Source organism: Schistocerca cancellata, chromosome 8 (genome assembly GCF_023864275.1).
Source record: "Schistocerca cancellata isolate TAMUIC-IGC-003103 chromosome 8, iqSchCanc2.1, whole genome shotgun sequence".
NCBI classification, from domain to species: Eukaryota; Metazoa; Arthropoda; class Insecta; order Orthoptera; family Acrididae; genus Schistocerca; species Schistocerca cancellata.
In genome coordinates, this window is record NC_064633.1 from 124494720 (window position 1) to 124521344 (window position 26625).

Below are 26625 nucleotides of genomic sequence, written 5' to 3' on the forward strand. Positions count from 1 at the left end.
TAGTGAGTTTTAAAGTTTAAGCACTTTAGAGTCATATGATCAACGTACTCCAAAAACTGGACTCTCAATAACTCGAGAAGCCTGACATTTTTTGGCTTTGAAAAAAGAAAAAACAAACACGCACAGTATTTTTGTAAAAAGCAAATTTAATTTACAGCAATAATCATGCTTATAAACTATTACAGAGCAGTGAATATATAGCTCTGAAAAGACCGAAATCATATTTAAATAAATCCTAAACTATCATTAAAAGAATAAAACATAAAATATTGCTGTCGCACAGTAATAGCACTTTAATAGGTGAAATAGCTAATTTAACCTTACTTTGAATAAGGCTCAGGGTTCATTAAATAAAACCAATACCTTCTCAAGGTTAATGCTTTAATACAGTTAATAAAGTTAATACAGTATGCTTAATACTTTGTCAAAAAGTATGTAAACAGCAGGTTATAATTGGACCTTACACTCTAAAAATATTTAAGTATTTGGAAATAACTTATATAGTACTATAGTAATACAGTACTAAGCTAGTACTAATATTTCGAAACTGAAAATTTAACATTATGTATGTATGTATTTAATTCACCATTTTATAAAGATTTTTAATATTACTCTAAATGGCATTATTAGGGCTACAGTGTCTGTAGAAAGGTGCAAATGTCAACTGTCTGACTGGATTACTGAGTATGAAGTAGTTTATAACTGGTTGGATATCCAATTCATCCAAAACATCTCTGTGGGCATGAAGAACAGCCAAGATGTTCAATTGCTTCTGTCCCATTGTTGATCAGAGATATGATTCAGACGTCTAAGGGCGCTAAATGACCATTCTGCTGTTGCTTTCGTGATTGGAACTACTTGGAGAAGCCTAATGCACTTCACTACTTCACATAACATTTCTCCAACTGCAGGCTCTTGCGTAATGTAATTTCTTACATCATGCGTGTTTTTTAAATCAGTTGTTTTTCATTAGCGATATCGGCTTACATATTCAAGTGTACGCGCAGTGTCTCATTGTCTAGGTAATTTTTGTAAAACCCGATTTTTCCAAATTTTTTCACCTCTGTTTACTAAAAGCAAGCACTCTTGTTAAACTGCAATGACCTGTGAGAGTCCAGTTGAAGCAAACAGCTCAGTAATGCAAGATTGCACAATTTCACAAACTTCAATTTAAATATCTTTGTAGTATTCCTTTGGGGTTTTGAAAGTGTGTGGTGAGTTGGCTTCATTGTTTTCATTCTACTTTGGTATACTTCGGTTCCGAGGAAGTGAAGGATCATCAACTTGTGAAGGTGGTTCTTTTAAACACAATTCCCAAAAGTGTTCAAAACTATCATGCCTTCGATTCAATATACAAAATCAAGTCCTCATATTTTCCAGATCAGCAACACTTACACGAGGGCATTGAATTTTTTAATTCACATCCTCTACTGGGTTCATTGCATGGCAATAAAGACATAAAAAGAAATAAGTCTTAACTTGGAACACTGACTCAATGTAGCCTGCACATTTGAACCTGCCTCTGTTTTGTCCTCTGCAGAAAATGTTTCCGAAAACTCTAGAAGTTCTTCAAAGTTTTTCAATATTCTCAAGATACTAGAAGCTCGCATAGTCCATCGAGTTGGGCAAAGGGGTCATAGACAACTTGGTCGTTGGCGCTCTCACAGCGTATGCTTCTGAAAAGTCCCATCTTTTTGTTGGATTCCCTTATGGTGTTTATTAAGCCCTGGACTAAAGTCATAATATCCCTCATAGACATAAGATGGCAGAGACTGTCTACAACTGCCAGGTCTAAACTGTGAGCAGTGCAGTGCACATAACTTGCTTTTGGTTGTATATCCAAAACAAACTTTTATAGTCCTTTCGAGCTACCTCTCATATTCGAGGCACCATCATGGCACTGTCTGCTTAAGTAATCCATTGACAAATCAAGATGAGGAAAAACTTCTTTTAAAATACTAAACAGAGTTTGTGATTCAGTGTTGGGGATCTCGTATAAGCCATTAAAGTCTTTGTTGATGATTAAGGAATCATCAACAGCACTAATACAAAATTATACTTGTTCGTGAATCTAAGAATCACTTGTTTCGTCAACCATAATAGAAAAAGGTTCAGTCTTCTTGACTGAAGCCAATACCTTTCTCAACACAGACTTTCCTAGTAGATCAATGATCTCATTTTGAGTATTGTGGGACTTCCCCTCATACCCAGAACACCCTAACCAATCTTTAAACTCAGGTATGTCATTCTTTTGGAGTTCCAACAATTGAAAAAAAATTGAGTTTACATCTTCATGCCATCTAATTGCTAGTCCTTGTCAGCATAGAAATAGCATGGTAGTATAAATTGTCTCAAGAGCTAAATGGCTTTTCTTCATATCACTATCTAACTGTTCATTCAATTGGGAGGCCACGCTTTGGTTAGCGATACAATTTAGTTTCAGAACAGCTTCTTTATGGGTAAACGTATTTTCATGAAGATGGAATTTTTCCGAAGCCTTTTTCCAGTTAGAAAATCCTATGGAAGTAAATGCATCATCTTTTTTGGAAGAAAATTGTAATAGATTTTTGGCATGTGCCTCTGAAGGTTTTGCAAAAAACTTTTTTGGTAGATGTTTCATATTCTAGCCATGAATATTTGATCCACCAAGACTTCTGAAATGATCTTCCCTTACCAGATTGTCCAGGTTTCGGCTGTGAACGATTCTTGCCTGAAGACAATGAAGCAACTTATGACACAATAATTGTTGGAGGTTGACTGGCAGTATCAACAACTTCCAAGCGCGCTTTTTTGGTAAAAAATTTATCCATTGCAAACTTAATTCACAATACACTAAGAGACTAAAGTAAATGAATAAAATAGTCATATAAAATAGACACTGAAGTCTGAACACTAAACACATCTGCAGTATGCACGGAACAAAACCTTCCACACTCAATGACTGCGACAGCAGGGTGGGCTTTATATAGCGAAGCTTTCCAGGTGCTTCTGCTCCAGTTCTTTTGATGTCACTGCAGCCGCAGTGCTGGTCCACTGGCACCGGACTTTACCCAAAGGTTCGAGCAACGGGACAAATTTTAAGTGTGCTCGCAGCACCGTAACACTATCGTGATTCACTTTTTTTCAGTTAACCTGCTTACTACCATAATAATTATTTGTTTTAACTCATTATTGAATGTATTTTGAAAGGTAACTATGGTCACACAAGGAAAATAAATAATTTTCTTAAATTATGGGGGGGGGGGGGGGGGGTTGATAAACACAGGGATAGTGTCATGTAAAGAAGACATCTGTGGACACCAGTTATTTAACAATGGCTCCTCCTATGAGTGCACACTAGATTCCTCCCAATTTATGTTTGTCAAGGGGCCTGAAGATGGTGTGATGCAACTGCAAAATAGGGTGCGTAAATAAATTAAATGCAAATAAGATAGCAGCAGGTGTTTTAATTTTCACTTCATTGATGCAAAGAAGTCTTTCATGTTGTTGGAGCCACATTGCCACAAATTGTTTGACCACCTTGTTGTTGCTGAACTTTTTTCTGTATAATGCCTCCTCGAGTGGATCAAACAAATGAAGATCCAAGGGAGCCAAAGCTTAGGGAGAACGAGGTGGTATCTCCTAACCTGTTTTTTCAATGGCCTCTTGGGTCAGATGTGCAATAAGAGGGCAAGCATAGTTGTGTCGCATAATTAGGCCTTTAAAAACTTATGGTTTTCTCTTATTGCTAGCTTTAATTTACTCATCGGCATGTCAGTAGTAGACACTGTTTATTGTGATGATGTTTGGTTTGTGGGGCGCTCAACTGCGTGGTTATCAGCGCCCGTACAATTTCCCAACCTTTGCCCAGTCCAGTTTCGCCACTTTCCTGGATGATGATGAAATGATGAGGACAACACAAACACCCAGTCATCTCGAGGCAGGTGAAAATCCCTGACCCCGCCGGGAATCGAACCCGGGACCCCGTGCTCGGGAAGCGAGAACGCTACCGCGAGACCACGAGCGGCGGACGCACTGTTTATTGTACACTGACCTTCCAACACAAAAGGCAACATTTTGGGCATCCCCAAGAGATGGTCAGCAAAACTTTTCTCACTGAGGTTGGCATCCCACATTCTTTACGGACATGTTAGCTCTATGGTCATCAAATGTTTCTGCTCAGTAGCAAATACTGACATTGTGGGGTGGCACCTCAGACCACATACATACTAACGTTATTATTAATTATTGATAATGTACATAAGTTAGTATGAGATTAGCTCTCAACAGGCTAGCTATAGTAAGGACATGTGGTAAGTTGCCACTGGTCACTATGTACTGATTGTTATAACTCGACACTATTCCTAATACTTCATGTCACCTGTTCTCAGGTTCAGATTGCTGCCACCCTCAGCTGACCCAAAGTTATGACATTGTAATTGTCTGACTAAGAGTTACTGTGTTGTCTATGTGAATGGTTGGTTGATAAATAACACTAATTTTACTTAAATTTAGATGCATTATGCAATATGAGACATGATCATAGATATTTAGCAAATGTTTTTAGTGCCATTTCTCTTCTTCTCATTGCATTGTATTCCAACAGCCTTAATTCCATTTCATATCTACCACATTTGAAGACGACCATCTCTGTAAATCAAATTCATGTATTTGTGTCACTTCCATGTCAAAATTTTGCTGCAGCAGCAGATCGGAATGAATCGCACATGAATATTAGTTGTAGGTACTGGAATACAAACTCTTAATCTCGCTCTCATTCTCTAATTAAGCAGTGGCAGCAATAATTACCCCCCCCCCCCCTCCCCCCAAGGTGAGCAGCCAACATTACTTAGCTCATGTGTAATTCAGCAATGTCAATTGCCGTTTGAAACTTAAAATAGTACTGTCTCTAAGTTAGTTTGTTACTGGCAAATGACAACACTTAAGATCTTAATGTTGGTTGATACTTTTGGAATTAAAGAAAGGAGTTAACACCAAATGGCTGGCCAGAGTATTGCTAGTCAACCTTTTTTTCCGTTCTGCCTATTTACAAAAGTTTTGATGGTTCACTAAATTTTCATAATTCTGCAAAACAATTTTTATTCATCAGCTGTTCTCAGCTCATATTGGTGATGCCAACCTAAAGTCATGGACGTACAAAATTCCTTCTCCAATCTGTTTAATTTCCACCTTGTTCTGCCTCTAATTATTGAATGTTGCTCATAATTTTTGCTCTGCAGTGGAGTGTGCACCAATTTAAAAATTCCCAGCAGATTAAAACCCTTTCCTAGACTGGGACTCAAACCTGGGAGCTTCGTCTTTTGCAGGAAAGTGCTCTGTTGCAAAGTATACAAGAGGACTTAATAATACTGAAGAGAAGGTATTGGCAAAAGTCAAGCAGTGAGGGCAGGTTGTGAATTGTGCTTTGATAGCTCTGAAGTGCCTGTGAAATGTAAAGGTCCCATGTTCAAGTCTCAGCCTGTTACACAGTTTTAATCTGTCAGGAAGTTTCTTCATGAACTTTAAATAAATGCAAAAGAAACAATTCTCAATATAAGAGATACTGTGATACTTTGCATAACATGAAAATTCAATCTAGTTAACTGAAATTATGAGGTGTAATTACTGGTTATCTTCAGGAAGCAAAATGTGTAGTTCTGCCAACAGACCAATATAAAATTTTTGTTCACCCTCATCTGTGCTAGAAGTCACTCACTCTCATCCTGGGGCCAGAGTGACCTGCTCTTCCCTTTTTCACATATTCTAATGTACAACCTCAGATTAAAAGTATCCATACACCTATTAGCGGATATCAATGTATTATAATGAACTGTGTTGAGGACACTTTCAGTGGGGTGTCAATGGCTGTGGAGGAAGGATGGCCCATTCTTCCTTACAAGGCAAAACCAGAAAAGATAGTGGTGTTGGATGGTGGGGTCTGGAGCAAATTTGACATTGTAAAATCCTAGAGACATACCATTTGGTTCCAGTAAGGATTCTAGGCAGACCAGTTCATTTCAAGAATGTTACTGGCCACAAACCACTGCTTCATGGCACGGTGCATTGCCATGCTGAAATGATCATTGACTGAACTATTACTCTACTGTACACACTCACAATATTGTAAAACGTTTTCATATCCTCTTAGCTGTAGGACCACAATCTAGCGACTAAACACCCTCACATCACCCCACATTTACCTTACTTCACTGCTGTCACTACACGTAATGGCAATGCCATTCTCCAGGCATTTGCCAAACCCTAATCCTATCAGATTTCCATGGGGTAAAGTGTGATTCATCACTCCAAATCACTTGTTCCCAGTCATGCGCCCTCCACTGGCATCACTTAGCACTGACTACAGAAATGTATGGCTCATGAGGAGCTATTCAGCATTGAACCCCATTCATTTAACTCCCTACATACAATTATTGTGCTAGCCGGATTTCTGGTAGCACTTTCGAACTGAAGAGAAATTCCTTCCACTCATTTAAGGCAATTTTTTTTACAACCACCCCCCGCAATGTTTATTGGTCCCTGTCAGTCAGTACGTAAGACCTGCTTGGTCTCCGTTTAGTTATGGTTGTCCTTCACACTTCCACTTCACCATCACATTACCCACAGTCAATCTGAGCAGTTTTAGAAGGGTTGGAATGTCCCTGACGGATTTGTTACTCACCTGACCCTCACTGATTAGTCCAGGTTTGAAGGACCATGTCAGACCCGTAGAACATGGAGAGAGAAAAAGGGTTAAAAATGACTACACATCAATCCCAACTGATGGAAGGAAAGACACCTAAAAAAAGGGAATTGGAGAAAGGACCATAAAATATGCCATAGAGAAACAGAAGTCCTGAATTAAAGATTAAATGTCCTTCAACATATTGCTACGATAGATAAAAAGTAAAATGTGGTTGATAGGTCACGCATCATTTGCTAAAATAGCAGACAATTCAGATGGCAAACACAAACGAGAACATCAGCACTTAGAAAAAGGACATTCCAACAGGAAATGGCAGACAGTCAAAAGTTGGGCACAATATGCACAAAATGATGGGGGAGCACTACTTAACAAATGGCGATGGCTGAAAAGACAGTGCCCTATACACAACCTAGTTAAAATGATCATGACGAGAGGGGCTGAGAGGGCCGAGAGGAGGGCGTCCAAGATGCTGGGAGGGGCTTAATAACCTGGAGATAGTTCCCATGAAGGGAGGACCATTGGTGATGCCAAAGTGACACCACCTGGTGACAGATGGCAACAAAGAGGCCATCAGAGGGACTGTATCAACTAGTGGGCTGAGGTATGAGGCCTGCAGCCTTGGGAGCAGCGTCAGGGACCTCATTTCCTGTCAGACTGATGTGACCAGGAACCCACAGTGGCTCAATCAAGAGTGAGCAAATGGCAGCTTTCCTGGACCCGTTGCACTAGGAGATGGATGGCGCACAGCACACAGAGGCTTTGAAGGGCACTGAGAGATCTGAGCAGATGACGCAATTGAAAAGCTTGTGTCACCGGATGTACTGCGTGACCTGATACAAGCGAAGAGCTCTGCTGTAAATGCTGAGCAGTGATCCAGAAGTAGATACCAAAAAACGTTAGTGCCAATGACAAAGGCACACCCAACACCAAGGCCAGTCCAAGAGCCATCAGTGTACACTGTTGTGAAGTTCCATGCAAAAATCATGAAACTGATGGTGATAGAGCAAAGCAGGAGTAGTGTGCTTAGGAAGTGAATGAAGGCCAAGGTCAACATGTGCAATCAAGCAAGTCATCAAAGGAGGTGGCATAGGATGGGCGGCCACGCAAGACATCATGCACATTTGCCGAGTAGAAAGTCACGGCGGTAGGACAGCAGTAGTTCGGCAGCTTCTGCAAACAGACTCTCAACTGGGCTAGTGTAAAAGGTATCAGCGGCCACTCTGGTGGATAGTATTGAGATGGCAAAAGAGGGACAGGTGTGCTGATGCATAAACGAAGCACCCGTAGTCTAGTTTCAAATGGATGAGAGACCGGCACAAACAGTGGAAGGTGGTTTGATCTGCACCCCAGGAACTACCATTGATGACATGTAAGACACTGAGGGGTCGCAGACAGCGGGCTGCCAGACAAGACATGTGGGAGCACCACGAAAGTTTCCTATCGAGCACGAGACCCAGTAATTTCATAGTTTCAATAAACGAAAGAGCAACAGGCCCAAGATGTAAAGACGGTGAAAGAAACCAACTGCACTGCCAGAAATTCCTACAAATGGTTTTGTCAGTGGAAAAACAAAAGCCATTGTTTATGCTCCATGAGTAAAGACAATCAAGACATCGCTGTAGACACCACTCAGTGAGACAGATCCATGGAGAACTGCAGTAGATGGCAAAATGATCAACAAAAAGGGAGCCGAGATGCCCGGCAATTACAGGGTTAAGGGTGACAGCAAAGAGAACGATGTTCAAGACGGAACCCTTAGACACACCATTTTCATGGATAAAGGTGACCAACTAGGCAGAACCCACACATACCTTGAAAACTCTGTCTTTTAAAAATTCCTGAAAGAAACACGGCAGGCAGCCATGGAAGCCACACATGTAGAGAGTACGGAGGATACCTGTCTTCCAGCAAGTGTCTTAGGTTTTCTCCAACTTAAAAAACACAGACACACACTGGTATTTCTGCAGAAAACAATTCATGACACGAGTGGATAAAGCGACAAGATGGTCGACTGCAGAAAGGTGTGCTCGAAAGTCACACTGTGCAATGGTTAGTAAATTGCGAGACTCTAGCCACCATACCAGTTGGGCATAAATCATACGTTCCATTACCTTGCAAACACAGCTGGTGAGATTTGGGTCGGCAACTAGGAGGGAGGTGTTTTTTCTTACCAGGGTTAGGTACAGGAATTGCAGCGGGTTCACAGCAATGTCTGGGAAATGTGCCTTCTGCCCAGATGTGGTTGTATGGATGAAGCAAAAAGTGCTTTCCCACCAAAGCAACGTGCTGCAACATCTGAATGTTAACAGTGTATAGCCCTGGGGTAAAGAATCAGGATGAAGTGAGAGCATGATCTAGCTCCCTCATAGTAAAAGCAGCATTGTAGTACACATGATTCTGAGAAAGGTATCGCCCGAGCTGCCTCTGTTCATTTTCGATGGAGGAAGGCAGGGTGACAGTGGGAGCAGCTCAAAATGTCTGCAAAATGGTGACCCAAGGTGTTGGAGGTAGCACCAGGGTCCATGATGACATCGTCTGCTACTGTCAGGCTGGAAATTGGGGAATGGATCTTGATCCGAGAAAGCTGTTTGAGATTGGCCCACATGATGGAAGAGGGGGTGGAACTGTTAACAGAACTAGTGAATGAAATCCAGCTAGCTTTTTTGCTACCCTGAACAACACAATGACACTGTGCACACAACTATTTATAATGAATGCAGTTTGTCATCATAAGGTGATGGTTAAAAATGCGGAGAGCATGTCTCCATGCACAAATTACGTTGCGGCACATCTCAGTCCACCAAGCGACCGGAGCACTGCATGGTAAAGATAAAGGGGGAGGAATGGAATGTCCTGCAGTGGTAAGGAAAACATTTGTAAGATATTCCACCTGGTCTTCACAACTGGGAAAATGATGTTTGTCTATGGCCACCAGGGAGGAGTAATGCCTCCAGTCAGCCTTAGTAAGCTACCATTTGGGTGTCCAAGGAGGTGGGGTAGGAGTCAGCAAACGGATAGCCTATCGAAATGGTCACTTGAGTATATGTCAGAGAGATCGGACCATTCAAGATGATAGGCAAGCTGTGCAGTGCAGAAGGATAGGAATATGGAGTCAAGGGGGTGCTCGTGTGTTAAGGCAGAAAGGTTAAGTTGATTGAGGTCAGCCAAGAGGGCATCCTTTGCACCTTTTCTGGGAGAACCCCAATGGAGATGGTGCAAATTAAAGTCACCAAACAGCAGAAAGGGATGAGACAGCTGCCCATTAAGCTGGAGGAAGTCTGCCCTGGTGATATTGAATGACATAGGGACGTAAATAATACAAATGGAGAAGGTCAAGTGAGGAAGGAAAAGGCGAACTGCAACAGTTTGAAGGTGGGTAGTCAGATTTGTTGACTATGAACATCACCACATATGAGCAGCATGACTCCCCCAAGATATGGAATGCCAACCTCGGGGGGAGATCAAAACGGATCAGGAAAAAATGAGAGCGCTCAAAACAATGACGATGCAATTTTGTTTCCTGAAGGCAGAGAACAAGTGCATGCTTGATTCTAAGAGTGTGCTATAAATCCTCTTTATTGGATTAAAGACCGCAAATGTTCCATTGGAGGAGACTCATGACGAGGAAAACTGAAGGGGTGTCACCTCAGTGGCTGCCGAGTTCCAGCCTTCGAAGAATCGCTGCTACCAGGCACAGAGGCAGGAAGACCCTACTCTACGAGGTCTATAGAAGCATCAGAATTCTCCTTCTGTCAGCCTGCGGAGTCCAGGGCAGAAAAACGGTTGATGGTGCGCACAAGCAACATGGAGGATGGCTGAGTGAGGGTATCAATTTGGCAACACCATCGAAGGGGATCTCCGAATTGGCGAAGGAGAAGATCGTTTGCCTCTGTTTAATTTCTTGAATATTTTTAGTTGGCAGATGACGATTCAGATGTTTGTTGGCTGGAGGGATGTAGAAAGTCTTCACAGGAGTATCTCTTCTGTCCTTTCCAGCCTCCCAGTTGTGTAGCGGGTGACTTGGCCCCATGATGCAAAAGTCTGGGGCTTTTTGCACAGCTGGGGGAGGAGACGGGGATGGTACAATGACACTGGGGAATTTCACAACTGCAGTGCCAAATCTGAGGTTGTGTGTCTGTGTGGCCATGTCCTTCATGGAACAAGATGTACCAAGAACAGTACTGCAAGTGGCAGATAGGTGAATACAGCATTTGTAACTAGCCAACAATTTGTGAGTGACAGGGTAACGTACTTTTTGCTTCCCCCTTATCTCCTGGACAGCCTGCTCATTGAGATACATAGGACAATCACAGAAGGAGGCAGCGTGGCTGAAATTGCAGATGATACAGCAGGGAGAAGGAGGCGGACAATTGCCCTTATGAGCACCCCTACCAAGGGTTACACATTTGGCCAAATGTCCACAGGGTGGTTGTAATGACGACACTAGTAGCAGCACATTGGGTTTGGAATGTACAGTCCGACTGTGATAACTTCATAGCCTGCTATGACCTTTGGCAGAAGCACCATTCTATCAAACTTGAGAGAAAGAGCGTGTGTGGGCACTAAGGATGAGTCTACCTTTTTTAACACCCCCGATATACTGCAATGACACCCTGATCAGATAGGTACATTTCTGATTTCTGTCTCTGTCAGACCATCAAGCAGACTAGTTGTAAATAACACCAAGTGAACAATTCAGTGTTTGATGTGCCTTGACACCAACAGGATAGCCATGGAGGAGCGAAGCTGCAAGCAGTTGTTGTGCTTGAGAATCAGAAGTAGTCTCCAAAAGCAAAGTGCCATTGCATAAACCACAGCAGGATTTCACAGTGTCAGCAGTCACATCAACAAGGGATATATTGTGGCAAAAGACCATCTTCAGTACATGGAACCATGAAGAACTTGGGTGCAGCTGGGAGGGTCTTTGAATCTTTAGCCACCTTCTGTTTATGTTTGGCAGGCACTGACTGGGAAGAAGACTATTCGCTCATTGCAAGAAAATCCCCAGGGTTGCCAGCGTCTCTGATGATTTGCTCCTTCCAACTGGGGATACCGGTCAGAAGAGGTTGCACCCACATTAGGTGATTGGTCACTCCTCCCGAACACCTGACAGAGGGGTCAGTTGACAATTTGGGAAGGTAGCAGCTCAGGCAATCACCCCTCACTGGGCCTGGGCTGTACCAGGGGGTACGTGCGAACCCTACCTGTCAACCCAGGGCTGGGAATTGTGTGTTACCCAGTCACCTGCTATACGTCAGATGCGTGGACTGGCCTTCGGGAGTGCACATGGAAAAAGAAGAAAAAGAGGAACCTCAGATGCCAAAGCAGACAAAGGATAGGAGAAGGGGAAAAAAAAGAAAAAAGAAAACAGCAAAGAGACATTTCTGACTGAATATGCAGAACACACTTCCAAAACATCCATGACATATTTCACAATGGTGGGGAAAAAAGAAACTTAGAGGATAGACATGTAGCATGGAAGGGAAAAAAATGCTGCAAAGACTGGGACCCGTGGTAGCCAAGCACGAACCCACCAGAGAGCAGCAAGCCCCCTGGGAGGGGGCTGTTTCTGCTTCTCAACAATACAATAATCCCAGCCTTCTTTCATACTAGCAGGTCTGTCTCTACACACAGCAACATTACACAGCAGTATCTAGATCAAACAGTGTATCCCTTTCTTCTCTGCAACGAAGGAACTATTACTTCAAAAAGCTCAATTGTGTGTTGTTTCAATGTAAGTCTTATCGGCAGGACTACATATTTCATCTCCTGAAGGTAAGAACAACCTAGAAATTCTCTCACATAATTTGTTGCTATATTTTGCATTGGAAGTAGCTAACAGCAGTACCTGAGGATGCAGAAATGGTCCTTGCCTGCTGTTGTAAAATTCAGACTGTCCAATCCAGGAGGCCCCATTTGATGACGCATCTTCAAATGAATCAATATGATGTTCTCCATCTTCATCACTTCCAATAATATTATCCGACTGAAAATGTTGGTTATTAAATTATATTTGATTTTTATGCAGTGCTTTACTAAATAAACAAATACATTCTTTTGAGCATGTTACTCGGCAAGATTAGTATTTTATATTAATAAAAACTGAAATATCACCTCTACATTTTCCAGTGCTTGCTGTATTTGGTACTGCCTTGCAATGGAACCTTTTGATGGCTGTAAAGCTGCCACTGGAACTACTTCTTCATTATCGTAGCCTAAGAAATTACATTTGAGAAGCATAATTAATTCATTGAAAGGACAGAGTAATGCTGGAAAAAATTAAAAGCTATATTTCCCGGAAAGGTGGGTCACACCCAGTAAAGTTATATTATTTGCAAGCCTGTACATAACAAACTTAAAAAACTACAGAACAGGACTCTGTGAATGGGAGGAAGGATGCGGGAGGACACTACTGAAAATAAATCCTTTAAGTTATAATTAAACTTGACAATTTTCATTAATAGGCCAGAATCACTAAATAGTGACTTATGTTAACTCTTATGTGATTTTCTTGTAGCAGCAGGGCATTTTGTATTTTTAGAAATACACAATACTAAAAACTAAGCTGGAATCATGATAGTAAATCACTCTTCAACTGCATCTGATTTTTTGCTATAATTAAGTTATTAAAAATGCAGTATGGACTTCATTTACACAATACTTCAAAACGCTATCGATACTTTGCAACCTTCCATCACATATTGCTACATCTTTTAACACCCACCTTTGGCAGCTGTATTTCCTGCTGAACAAGAAAGCCCTTGTTCTAAAAGCCAAGAACAGTCATCTTTCACCACACACATTGTCCATATACAACCTGTACAGCATTCACACTCATCACTTGCAACAAATTTCTTTCAACAAGTATGGAATTTCCTCCATATCTACTGACTACAATTCCCAACTCATTTCTGGTGTTTTATCTAATGTAATGCACTTCAAACATTCTTGCAATATAGCAGTTACTCTTATTATTAATACAAAACATTTCCCAATAAGAATGCAAAATGTTTATATTTACCTATGTACTTCACAACACATTTTCCTTTCTTCTGGTCTACAGATTGTATAATGGCTTCGTATTCACGCCCATCCTCCGAGAAAATTGCTCTACAAGGTGCTCCAACTTCCCACTGCGAAAATTAATTTTCAGTGCTGATAGTAGCAACAAGCAATCACACAGTGTAACTAACTAAAAAAGTAGGAAATGATCAGCAGACTCCCTATTGATCTTGGCCTACAATCAGAATGCAACTATTGATCTAATCAAAACATTTAGCTAATAAATACAACCATGAGTTAAGTTATTTGGCATAAAATCTTTGGACACAGGATGTGAATGTGGCTGACAAAATGAATTGTATTAGAATGCTAACTGGAATTTTTAACGAACCTAATACATAAAATTTTATTTCTGATGGAGATACTCTTTAGTGGAGCACAAGAAGCTGCCCAACAAAGTTATCTTATTCACTCACACTCCCCAACAATATCAACATCACTTTAATGTGATCAGGCATTTTGCTGAATGGACGTGTATCCAAGTATATGACTACTTTCTAAATTAATGTCAAGCACTTCAACTCTTTCTAGAGGTTTTTTTTTTTCCTCCTAGTGCTATATTTCAGTATTTTTTGAGAAGAGAGTGAGTGTAATTTTTAAGACTTAAGGTAAAAAGGTTAGAATTATTATGCGGACCCTCTATAAAAAATGTGTCAAAACAGGCCAAAGGAAAATATCTTTGCCAGAAGATGGTGAGTATAACACTCTTTGAAATGTCGTGGCATTTGAGCATTGACACCTAGAGACATTGTCACCTAGAGAGATGATCTTCAATAATAATAAATTACCTAATATGTATCAACATTTCTTAAAATGTTGTTGTTGTTGTCATTGTCTTCAGTCCAAAGACTGGTGTGATGCAGCTCTCCACGCTACTCTGTCCTGTGTAAGCCTCTTCAGCTTTGAGAAACTACTGCAACCTACAGCCTTCTGAATCTGCTTAGTGTATTCATCTCTCTCTACAATTTTTACCCTCCACACTTCCCTCCCATCCCTTGATGCCTCAGAGCGTGTCCTACCAACAGATCCCTTCTTCTAGCCAAGTTGTGCCACAAATTCCTCTTCTCCCCAATTCTATTCAATTCCTCCTCATTAGTTACGTGATCCACTCATCTAATCTTCAGCATTCTTCTTAGACCACGTTTTCAAAGCTTTTATTCTCTTATTGTCTAAACTGTTTATCATCAATATTTCACATCCATACATGGCTAAATTCCATACAAATACTTCCAGACACTTAAGTCTATACTCAATGTTAACAAATTTCTCTTCTTCTGAAATGCTTTCCTTGCTATCGCTAGTCTACATTTTATATCCTCACTACTTTGACCATCCTAAGTTATTTTGTTGCCCAAATAGCAAGTACTATAAGTGTCATTTCCTAATCTAATTCCCACAGCATCGCCAGATTTAAATTGAGTACATTCCATTATCCTTGTTTTGCTTTTGTTGATATTCATCTTATAGGCTCCTTTCAAGACACTGTCCATTCCATTCAACTGTTCTTCTGAGTCCATTGCCGTCTACGACGGAATTACAATGCCATCAGCAAACCTCAAGGTTTTTGTTTCTTCTCCCTGGATTTTAATTCCTACTAAAATTTTTTCTTTGGTTTCCTTTACTGCTTGTTTATTGTACAGATTGAATAACACTGGGGACAGGCTACAACCATGTCTCACTTCCTTCTCAACCATTACTTCCCTTGACTCATTAATTGCCTTCTGGTTGCTGTAAAAATTATAAATAGCCTTTCATTCGCTCTATTTTACCCCTGCCACCTTCACAAATTAAAAGAGAGTATTCCAGTCAACCCTGTCAAAAGCTTTTTCTAAATCTACAAATACTATAAATGTAGGTTTGCCTAGCTTTTAAGGTAAGTCGTAAGGTCAGTACTTCCTCACATGTTTCTACACTTCTATGGAATCCAAACTGTTCTTTCACACACTAAACACACCCACAGACCATAAACAAAAACTTAGTGCCACAGTAGGTTGGAAGAGAAAACATATCAATGTTAAGATTTATTTACTTTAATATGTCCCTCTTAAATCAAACTGGGTTATATAAAATACTTTCCACCAAGGGAAACAGAACAAGGGAATGAAGCATTACTCACAAGGTGCTACCTTAACACACATTACTCTAAATTTGTTCCAGTTAAGGCTTTGCAAACATGTCTCCAAGCTGATTTTCAGAACACACACATTCCAGATTGATACTGTCTTTTTGTTAGAGTTGGTGCACAAAATAGTAACGTTCTCTCATATGCTCAGAACATTTGTGGAATTCTGGATTTTTCACCAAATTTTATGTTCCTTTTTCCTACTATCTCCAACATCAGTCACTTAAGCCATACACATTATCTCCTTGACTGGCAACAACAAACTCCACTTCAGTGAGGGATGCGAGACTGATTTCTGCAGCTGAGACACTCATGAAACAGGAGAGTCGCTTTTCATTGAGACACACTGTTGATCAATGACACAAAACTGTAAGATGACAGTCTTGTTTTAATGTTGTCTGTGATGTCAGCATCAGCATAGGGACACAGTTTATCAACAGGTGAAATGCAGAAAAGATCCAGGTCTGAGGTACCACACAAACATATCAGAAAATACATATTCCAGCATTCCAGTCAGAAGTGGGTTTAGCCATAAATGAAGTAATCAACTTTTGGAACAGTGTAAATGAGATTTGGACAAGAAGAACAGGTCACACATCCACAACGTTCACTATAACTTGGGGAGTTTTCAATGCTTTCTAGTCGGCCATGTTAGAATGATGTAGAATCTTCTGTGTACACTCACTGTGGAATAAACAAGCCACACTCATTATATCTACATATCTAAAAATGAACCTAAAGAGTCCACTGTTATTTTTAATCCTGACAACAAATCTAAAACCAAATTCACTGCGCTTTAAGCTGACACTGCAAAAAGACCACAATCAACATAAATAGCAATTTTTCTGTTTTTCTCCATCGAATGCAAATGCAGGAATCTGCTGTTGAACGAATGGTTGACTCAAAGTTATTACTCCAGCAATGAGATTATTGCTGAAGCCCATATAATGATTTCTTGAGGCAACAAAAACAACCTCATTTGATTTTAAAATACTCTAATTGAGTCATATTTTTGTGTGTCCGAGGTTCCAAACAAATTAACTTCTAACATCGAATTGATAAGTTTCAAACTTCTCCAGCTACAATTGCTGTTAAGGTACAAACAATTGCATTAAAAGTTTCATCATCATGAAGTCCTGCATACCACAAACACCCAAGTGAACATGGTACTGGCCAATCAACCCATCAGGTTTATATTTTACATGAAGCACTCATTAATTATCGTTAATATGTTTACCCTTTGGCAGTTCTGACAAGTCCTATGCATTGTTTTCTTCAAAGGCCTTCATTTGTTCTTTCGCTGAATTAAGCCATTTATCAGAATCATGACTTATCATAGCTTCACTGAAGTTTGTTGGTGCTAGTTCTTCATAGACTGATTGTACCAGGCAAACTAATGCATTTATTGTTTCTTGAGGCTACTGGTGTTTTATTTTATGAACTGGATAACAACTTTGTAATTCATCTGAACATTCTTGGTTACTGCTCACAATTTGATCAACAGTAGACTTAACTTTCTGTTTGATTAAGAATTACTAATCACCTTCCTCCATTCCTTCAGGTATGTAATTAAATTTCAGCACCATCAAGTTTACAGTTGTATATAACTTCTCTGGCTGAAAAATCACCACACAATTTCACTGCATGGTGTTTTTGTGGGATCCACACTTGGTAACCTTTTTGTCATTCACGCAACAACAGCAAAATGGCGAGGTATGTTATCAAATTTTGAGTGAAAGGTCTTTGGCAAATAAACATAGCATTTTCACCCAAGATGTGTAACTAGCTAAAACTATCTAAAGCTTTGTCAGTACACACCTTGAAAGGTGTGTTGCCTTGAACACTTGACTTAACAGTACAAGTGAATAGAGAAATGGCTGTGTCATTTGCATGAGCCCAAAATGATTTAGGTAACACACTAGATGATAATATGGAGTGAGTTAATTTTACTATGTTTTAATTTACTTGTCCAGCAACATTATTTTGCTCAGGCATATCCGGATAAGATGAAACTCAATATCCTGGATTCATAGCACTGCAGTTACTTTGTTACAATTACACTATCTTCCACCATCAGATCAGCTGCACCACGCTCCTTCAAAAAATGTCTTAAAATCGTCAGCAACTTCAGATTTTTTTCTAATCAAGTACAACCCAGCAAAACATAAATAATCATCTTTGAAATTCACATAGTAATGAAAACTGTTTACAGAGTCAACAGAGACTGGTCCTTTATCATCATCATTAATCAATTCACTGACAGTTTGTGGACGATCTTTGAGAAGTGATTGGTTTGTGGGGGTGTGGGTGGAGGGGGAGGGGGTGGGTGTTTGGGGAGAACACACACATCACAAAGCAAGTTGTTGTCTAAACATTTCACTGATATAAAGTTTTCCTGTTGCGACTATTTCCACATGTCGCTGAATGATAATACCTTTGTTACAGTAAGTCTCATTATATCCCCATTATGCAGCTTTATGAACAGAGAAAAGTTAGCGTCTGGCATCAGGGACATACCAAAAAATATGTAGTAAAGCAGGTATCCACCTGCAGTTACGCGTACTTAGTATAAATAGTGCCAATCCTACACACAGGGTAATTTCATTGCCATCCATCTGTACACACTGTGTAACCTGAAACTTTTCAAATGTAGGGAAATGCAATTTATTTGGTGAAATGTGGTGGTGTGCCAGATTCATAAATCCAATTTAGCAGTGACAAAAATCAGTGTGAACCACCAAGCCAGTGGCAAAACACGCATTTGGTTCACTGTTCACTTTTTTACTCGAACTACAACTATTGCCACTAGATGTCACCTTTCCTCCTCCTGTGCCCACGCATTAAAGGCATTTTGTAATAACATGTCCACCTTTGTTGCAATATAGATATGAGCCAATCTCTTCTTTGACTTCTGCCACACTGTTGAGAATTACTCCCGTTTTCCCTGGTGTTCATCGAATTTTCATTTTGTTTAGAAAATGCCAGCTACCTGAGACTTTCTACATTTAGCTAGTGAATACTCAAATGAAGACAAACATGCAATATGAAGCTTTTTCGTCTCTCAGGAACACAATACCAGGTCGAACTATAAAACTGATATTCAGGAAATATTCCAAAAATATGATGAAGCAGCAAAAGAGAAAGTTGCATTTGGATCCTTTCCTCAGTTCACTACACAAGCCATCAAAAATGATTGAAAGGAACAACACACATTTTGTTACAGATGTGAGAACACTACCCTTCCTTAAAATCCTGAAAATGTATAAACAACTCACTATTACTGAATTATATAGTGTAAAGAAAATGAAATATATAAAAAATATATTGTACCACATTCTAAGATGCTACTGCAGTCTTTAACATAGTAAGATTTTCCTGTGTTAAAAGATCTAACTTTTTTGTCTGAACAAGATTACTCAGTCCTTTTTCTGTCTTCATCCTGGATGGCAATGTATTGTAACTGTCACTCATATAAACTAGTCTTTGAATAGTTACCGAGTTAACTTGCATAAAAGTGTCATTTGCTAGAAACAAACCGAATATCCATTTTATATGCCATAAATTCCCCGTCTAGTTCTGTAGGAGCAAATTGAGGAACAAACCTCCAAGATCATGGAACATGCCAGTACACGAAATTACGACACAAAAGTAATAAACGATAAAAAATTAAATGTTTATGAACCCAGAAAAAGTCAAGCCTTAATTTTAAGTAAATGCACTCAACAAAATAACACAAGAAACAACTTTATTTTTCAAGGAACTCCTCAATGGAATAGAAGTAGTGACCCCATGAGGAAACTCCTCAGTCTCGATTTGAAAGCACATGGATTACTGCCAAGATTTTTGAATTCTTGTGGTAGCTTATTGAAAACTGATGCAGCAGTATACTGCACACCTTTCTCCATAAGAGTTAAAGTGCGATGCAAATGCAGATTGGGTTTCTGTTGAGTATTAACTTAGTTAAATGTGCTTGTCAGGATGTGGCTGAAGTGGAAGTGGGGTCTAAAAAAAGACAAGTGTTAATTTTTCAACTCCGGTTGGCAAACTGCCTCCCGTTTATTGAGAAAACATTTACTGATTGACCTAGCTGGGGTACATTATGTGAGTTTAGCGGCCCTAAGGCACAAATAGATTGAGACGGGGCTCAAAAAGTACACGGAGGCCTGTCAGTAAGAGAGACCAATCCACACGCATCGTCCGCACAGCCCGGCGCGGTGGGCGCTCACATGTGATCTCCTGGACCTTTTTGATTGGCTGCTGAAGGAGCTCTGCCTAGGCAAGCGACACTTCCCTAAGCGTCACCCCGTCAGCAGATAGGTTGTTAGTTCGTCAAGCACGTGAACAAGCCGTGGGATAGCGGCATATACTGGAAAAATCTGATGTGTCGCCAACCCAGGGCCCGTGCATGGCTTTGTGAAGATCAATTGCCATCCATAGCTCCCGCATTACAAAAATATTTCCCTTTTCTTTTATTGAAAATAAAGGACTCCCGTACTCAATCTGTCAGCACCTGTACAGAAAGTTGTTAATTCTTGGGAATAAGCTGATATTGTTGACAAGAAACGACAGTAAAGAATATATACACTATGTGACCAAAAGTATCCGGACACCCACTAAAACATATGTTTTTCGTATTAGGTGGATTGTGCTGCCACCTACTGCCAGGTACTCCATATCAGTGACCTCAGTAGTCATTAGACATCGTGAGAGAACAGTATGGGGCACTTCACGGAACTCACAGACTTCAAATATGGTCAGGTTATTGGGTGTCACTTGTGTCTTATGTCTGTATGCGAGATTTCCACACTCCTAAACATACCTCGTTCCACTGTTTCTGATGTGACAGTGAAGTGGAAACTTGAAGGGACATGTACAGCACAAAAGCATACAGGCCCATCTCACCTGTTGACAGAGACCGCCAACAGCTGATGAGGGTTGTAATGTGTAATAGGCAGACATCTATCCAAATCATCACGGAGGAATTACAAACTGCATTAGGATCCACTGCAAGTACCATGACAGTTAGGCAGAGGTGATAAAACTTTGATTTCATGGTCGAGGAGATGCTCATAAGCCACACATCACGCCAGTAAATGCTGAACAATGCCTCACTTGGTGTAAGGAGCGTAAACATTGGGACGATTGAACAGTGGAAAAACTGTTGTGTGGAGTGACGAATCACAGTACACAATGTGGTGATCCGATGGCAGGCTGTGGGTATGACAAATGCCAGTGAATGTCATCCCACTGTTGAAGAGTGATTCGAGGATGGTGAGTGCATCTTTCAACATGATCGAGCACCTGCTCATAATGCATGGCCTGTAGCGGAGTGGTTACATGAAAATAACATCCCTGTAATGGACTGGCCTGCTCAGGGTCCTGATCTGAATCCTATAGAACACCTTTGGGATATTTTCGAAAGCCAACTTAGTGCCAGACCTCACTGACTGACATTAATACCTCTCCTCAGTAAGCAAAGTAGACTAATTTTCGTGTCAAATGCTCACTCACTTCAGATATCATTCAAATAATAAAAATGGAAGCATTAAGTTTTTGAACAAGATCCTGAACATGGGCTTTCCACGACAGTTTACTATCTATCTGAACACCGAGAAATGTGGACTGTTCAGTTTCGCTAATCATATGTCCATTCTGTGAATTAAAATGTTGTTTTTTGTTGAACTGTGCGTTAGAAACTGTAAAAACCGAGTCTTACTGTGATTTAGTATTAGTTATTTTTTACAAGCCACGAACTTATGTCATGAACTGCACTATTTAAAACTGAGCCAATGTCGCACATGACATCCTTTACCACCAGGCTAATGTAATCATCAAATAGAAATATTTTAGAATTGCACATAATACTACAGGGTATATCATTTATATAAATAAGGAACAGGATGGCCTCAGCACTGATCACTTGCCGCACCCGATTATACGAATATAAACATGACATGATATGTATATTCTTCCGCATTTGCTGCTGTCTCACCCTAGTTTCGTAGTTTATTAGGCAGACAGGATTTAAATGAGATAGCAGCAAACACGAAAGAATACATGGCAAAATGTTTATATTTGTATTATTCTTATGGCGAAGAGAATACTGTATGTGATTCACAATTCATGAAAGTTCCTATTAGCAACCATCTCTTCTCACAGGTTGAAAAAATTCAGAACCTTGAGTTGGCGATATTGACAAATATCCCAAACAGTCCTGCCAGTCCGATTTTTGTAGTACATTGAAATGCTGCAACATTCGAAAATGAACAATACGGAATTTCTATTTACTTCGTTGGATAATGTATAAAATGCAGTGGTCGAAACTCGGGGCGGAGAAGAAGGCTCGTCTTCCATCCTTTCTTTTTTAATTTATTTACTGACGCGGAGGTTTTGGTGCCAGTATTTATCTTTGTGCCTGCAAAGCATGCCTGTGCAGCGCTACATATATTCGATGGCAGAAGTTAGTTGTGGCGGCACCTACCAACATTTTTCAGAACTTCCGCTTATTTTGCACTCGATTCTAAGCCGCAGGCGGTTTTTTGGATTACAAAAACCGGAAAAAAGTGCGGCTTAGATTCGAGTAAATACGGTATTATCCCTTTCCTCCTATTCATAAAGCAGCTTTACTACTGAGTACTTTAATCGTTCAGGAAACTGACCATTCTCAAAGGAAAAATTACAAATATGGCTAAGTACAGGGCTAACATGTGCAGCACAGTACTTTAATATTCTGCTTGACACTCCATCATATCCATGGAAGTCCTTAGCCTTCAGTGATTTAATTATTGACCCCCATCTCCCTCTTGTCAGTATCACAGAGAAGTATTTCAGACATCAATCTCTGAAAGGCATTTGCCAAGAGTTATATGATTCCCTGTAGAAACTAAATTTTTATTTAGTTCACCAGCAATGCTCAGAAAATGATTGTTAAATATTGTACGTACACCTGACTTATCAGTAACAGAAATATTTTTAAAACTAACTGAATATATTGTCGACCTTGGGCAGCTGACCACACACTTCCTTCACAACTGACCATATGGTTTTAATTTTATCCTGTGAATTAGCTATTCTATTTGAATGCATACCACATACTCTTTGCCTTCCCAATAACTTTTTTAAGCACCTTACCATACTGTTTCTGATGGGCTACTGTAGCTTGATTGTCACTACTTCTAACATTTTGATATAATTCCCACGTTGTTCTACATGATATCCTTATCCCACTAGCCAGCCACCCAGGCTGCCTTTTACTGCTAGTAACCAATTTAGAACATTCTAACACAAAGTAACTCTCAAACAGCATGAGAAATGTGTTAAGGAAAGCATTATATTTGTCATCTATGTTATCGGCACTACAAATAACCTGCCACTCTTGCTCCTTAACGAGGTTTAAAAAACTCTATTGCCATTGGATTAGCTTTCCTACATCATTTGTGATTATACATGACATTTGTTTGAGTACAAAAGTCTTAGTGTTAAAATTTGTGCATCATGGTCTGAAAGGCCACTCACCATTTTACTAACAATGCCCATTTAGTAATGAAGAATGAATAAAAATATTTTCTATTGTTTTGCTACTGTTCCCCTGCACCCTAGTTGGAAAAAACACAGTCTGTGTGAGACCATATGAGTTTAGGATATCTACCAACATCCTTTTCCTCGCACAATCATACAAAATTAATACTGAATTCACCACATGTAACTAATTTTTTGTACTTCCTATAAGGTGAACCAAGTATCCTCTCTATCTTGAGCAGAAATGCTCTGAAGCCTGAGTTGAGGGACCTATAAAGAACAATAATTAGAAGTTTAGTTTCAATAAATTCAACTGCCCCTGCACAACATTCAAATATCTGTTCACTGCAGTGCCATGATACATCTATGGACCCAAACGGAATACCTGTTCCACACCCCCCCTCAATACACGACCACGCCCTCCCACTCCACAAGGAACTCCTTGAAAAATATCCAGCCAATCCGCAATCCGTATCCTGATAAAGGAATCCTCTGAATTGTCAAATTACGAGGTGCATTCAAGTTCTAAGGCCTCCGATTTTTTTTCTAATTAACTACTCACCCGAAATCGATGAAACTGGCGTTACTTCTCGACGTAATCGCCCTGCAGACGTACACATTTTTCACAACGCTGACGCCATGATTCCATGGCAGCGGCGAAGGCTTCTTTAGGAGTCTGTTTTGACCACTGGAAAACCGCTGAGGCAATAGCAGCACGGCTGGTGAATGTGTGGCCACTGAGAGTGTCTTTCATTGTTGGAAAAAGCCAAAAGTCACTAGGAACCAGGTCAGGTGAGTAGGTGGCATGAGGAATCACTTCAAAGTTGTTATCACCAAGAAACTGTTGCGTAACGTTAGCTCGATGTGCGGGTGCGTTGTCTTGGTGAAACAGCACACGCCCAGCCCTTCCCGGACGTTTTTTGTTGCAGTGCAGGAAGGAATTTGTTCTTCAAAACATTTTCGTAGGATGCACCTGTTACCGTAGTGCCCTTTGGAACGCAATGGGTAAGGATTACACCCTCGCTGTCCCAGAACATGGACACCATCATTTTTTCAGCACTGGCGGTAACCCGAAATTTTTTTGGTGGCGGTGAATCTGTGTGCTTCCACTGAGCTGACTGGCGCTTTGTTTCTGGATTGAAAAATGGCATCCACGTCTCATCCATTGTCACAACCGATGAAAATAAAGTCCCATTCATGCCGTCATTGCGCGTCAACATTGCTCGGCAACATGGCACACGGGCAGCCATGTGGTCGTCCGTCAGCATTCGTGGCACCCACCTGGATGACACTTTTCGCATTTTCAGGTCGTCATGCAGGATTGTGTGCACAGAAACCACAGAAATACCAACTCTGGAGGCAATCTGTTCAACAGTCATTCGGTGATCCCCCAAAACAATTCTCTCCGCTTTCTCGATCATGTCGTCAGACCGGCTTGTGCGAGCCCGAGCTTGTTTCGGTTTGTTGTCACACGATGTTCTGCCTTCATTGAAGTGTCGCACCCACGAACGCACTTTCGACACATCCATAACTCCATCACCACATGTCTCCTTCAACTGTCGATGAATTTCAATTGGTTTCACACCACGCAAATTCAGAAAACGAATGATTGCATGCTGTTCAAGTAAGGAAACCGTCGCCAATTTAAGTATTTAAAACAGTTCTCATTCTCTCCGCTGGCGGTAAAATTCCATCTGCCATACGGTGCTGCCATCTCTGGGACGTATTGACAATGAACGCGGCCTCATTTTAAAACAATGCGCATGTTTCTATCTCTTTCCAGTCCGGAGAAAAAAAATCGGAGGCCTTAGAACTTGAATGCACCTCGTATTTAAGTGGTGCTCCAAAATACCAATAATGTCCAAGTCAACATCTATAAGCAGTTCACTAACTTTATTTCTAATACCTCTTATATTTTGATGAAATATGCTAATTCCTTCTCTACTTGGAAACCTGATGTCCTCTAATATGAAAAGTACAAACCAAAATTAGTGTAGTGGTGGTGGGTTGGGGATTAAGAGGCTGAACTGTGGGGTTATCGGTACTGCTATCATGTGATACTTTATCTGGAGTAAGTAACATCTGTTAGGAATTTTATTGGATTAACTGAGGCACTGAAAGCAATGTTGATGACAGTGCTGAGAAATAATATTAGGAGAAGTAAAGTATACAGGTTGGGCCAGTATACAGGGTGTTACAAAAAGGTACGGCCAAACTTTCAAGAAACATTCCTCACACACAAATACAGAAAAGATGTTATGTGGACGTGTGTCCGGAAACACTTAATTTCCATGTTAGAGCTCATTTTAGTTTCGTCCACCTACGCTCAATGGAGCAAGTTATCAGGATTTCATACGGGATACTCTACCTGTGCTGCTAGAACATATGCCTTTACAAGTACGGCACAACATGTGGTTCATGCACGATGGAGCTCCTGCACATTTCAGTCGAAGTGTTCGTACGCTTCTCAACAATTGATTCGGTGACCGATGGATTGGTAGAGGCGGACCAATTCCACGGCCTCCACGCTCTCCTGACCTCAACCCTCTTGACTTTCATTTATGGGGGCATTTGAAAGCTCTTGTCTACGCAACCCCGGTACCAAATGTAGAGACTCTTCGTGCTCGTATTGTGGATGGCTGTGATACAATACGCCATTCTCCAGGGCCGCATCAGCGCATCAGGAATTCCACGCGACGGAGGGTGGATGCATGTATTCTCGCTAACGGAGGACATTTTGAACATTTCCTGTAACAAAGTGTTTGCAGTCACGCTGGTACATTCTGTTGCTGTGTGTTTCCATTCCATGATTAATGTGATTTGAAGAGAAGTAATGAAATGAGCTCTGTCCGCCCCTCGTGGTCTCGCAGTAGCGTTCTTGCTTCCCGAGCATGGGGTCCCGGGTTTGATTCCCGGCGGAGTCAGGGATTTTTCCTGCCTCGAGATGACTGGGTGTTGTTGTGTCGTCTTCATCATCATCATTATCCCCATTACGGTCGGAGGAAGGCAACGGCAAACCACCTTCATTAGGACCTTGCCTATTAAGGCGGTGTGGGTCTCCCGCATCGTTCCCCTACGCTCTGTAAAGAAGCATGGGACTTCATTTCAAATTTCACAATAAAATGAGTTCTAACATGGAAAGTAAGCGTTTCCGGACACATGTCCACATAACATATTTTCTTTCTTTGTGTGTGAGGAATGTTTCCTGAAAGTTTCGCCGTACCTTTTTGTAACACCCTGT

At 40.6% G+C, this 26625-nt stretch overlaps 1 protein-coding gene across 2 annotated transcripts in view; it reads right to left on the reverse strand.

Annotated features, from left to right (window-relative positions):
* Positions 1–26625, reverse strand: part of LOC126095305 (survival motor neuron protein) — a 152219-nt gene that overhangs the window by 13939 nt on the left and 111655 nt on the right. For both annotated transcript variants that reach the window (XM_049910098.1, XM_049910099.1), the window contains exons 3-5: positions 13704–13815; positions 12797–12897; positions 12531–12668 (exon numbers count right to left, since the gene is read on the reverse strand). In XM_049910098.1, coding sequence (XP_049766055.1) covers positions 12531–12668; positions 12797–12897; positions 13704–13815 — 351 coding nt within the window. The remainder of the gene's footprint in view (positions 1–12530; positions 12669–12796; positions 12898–13703; positions 13816–26625) is intronic.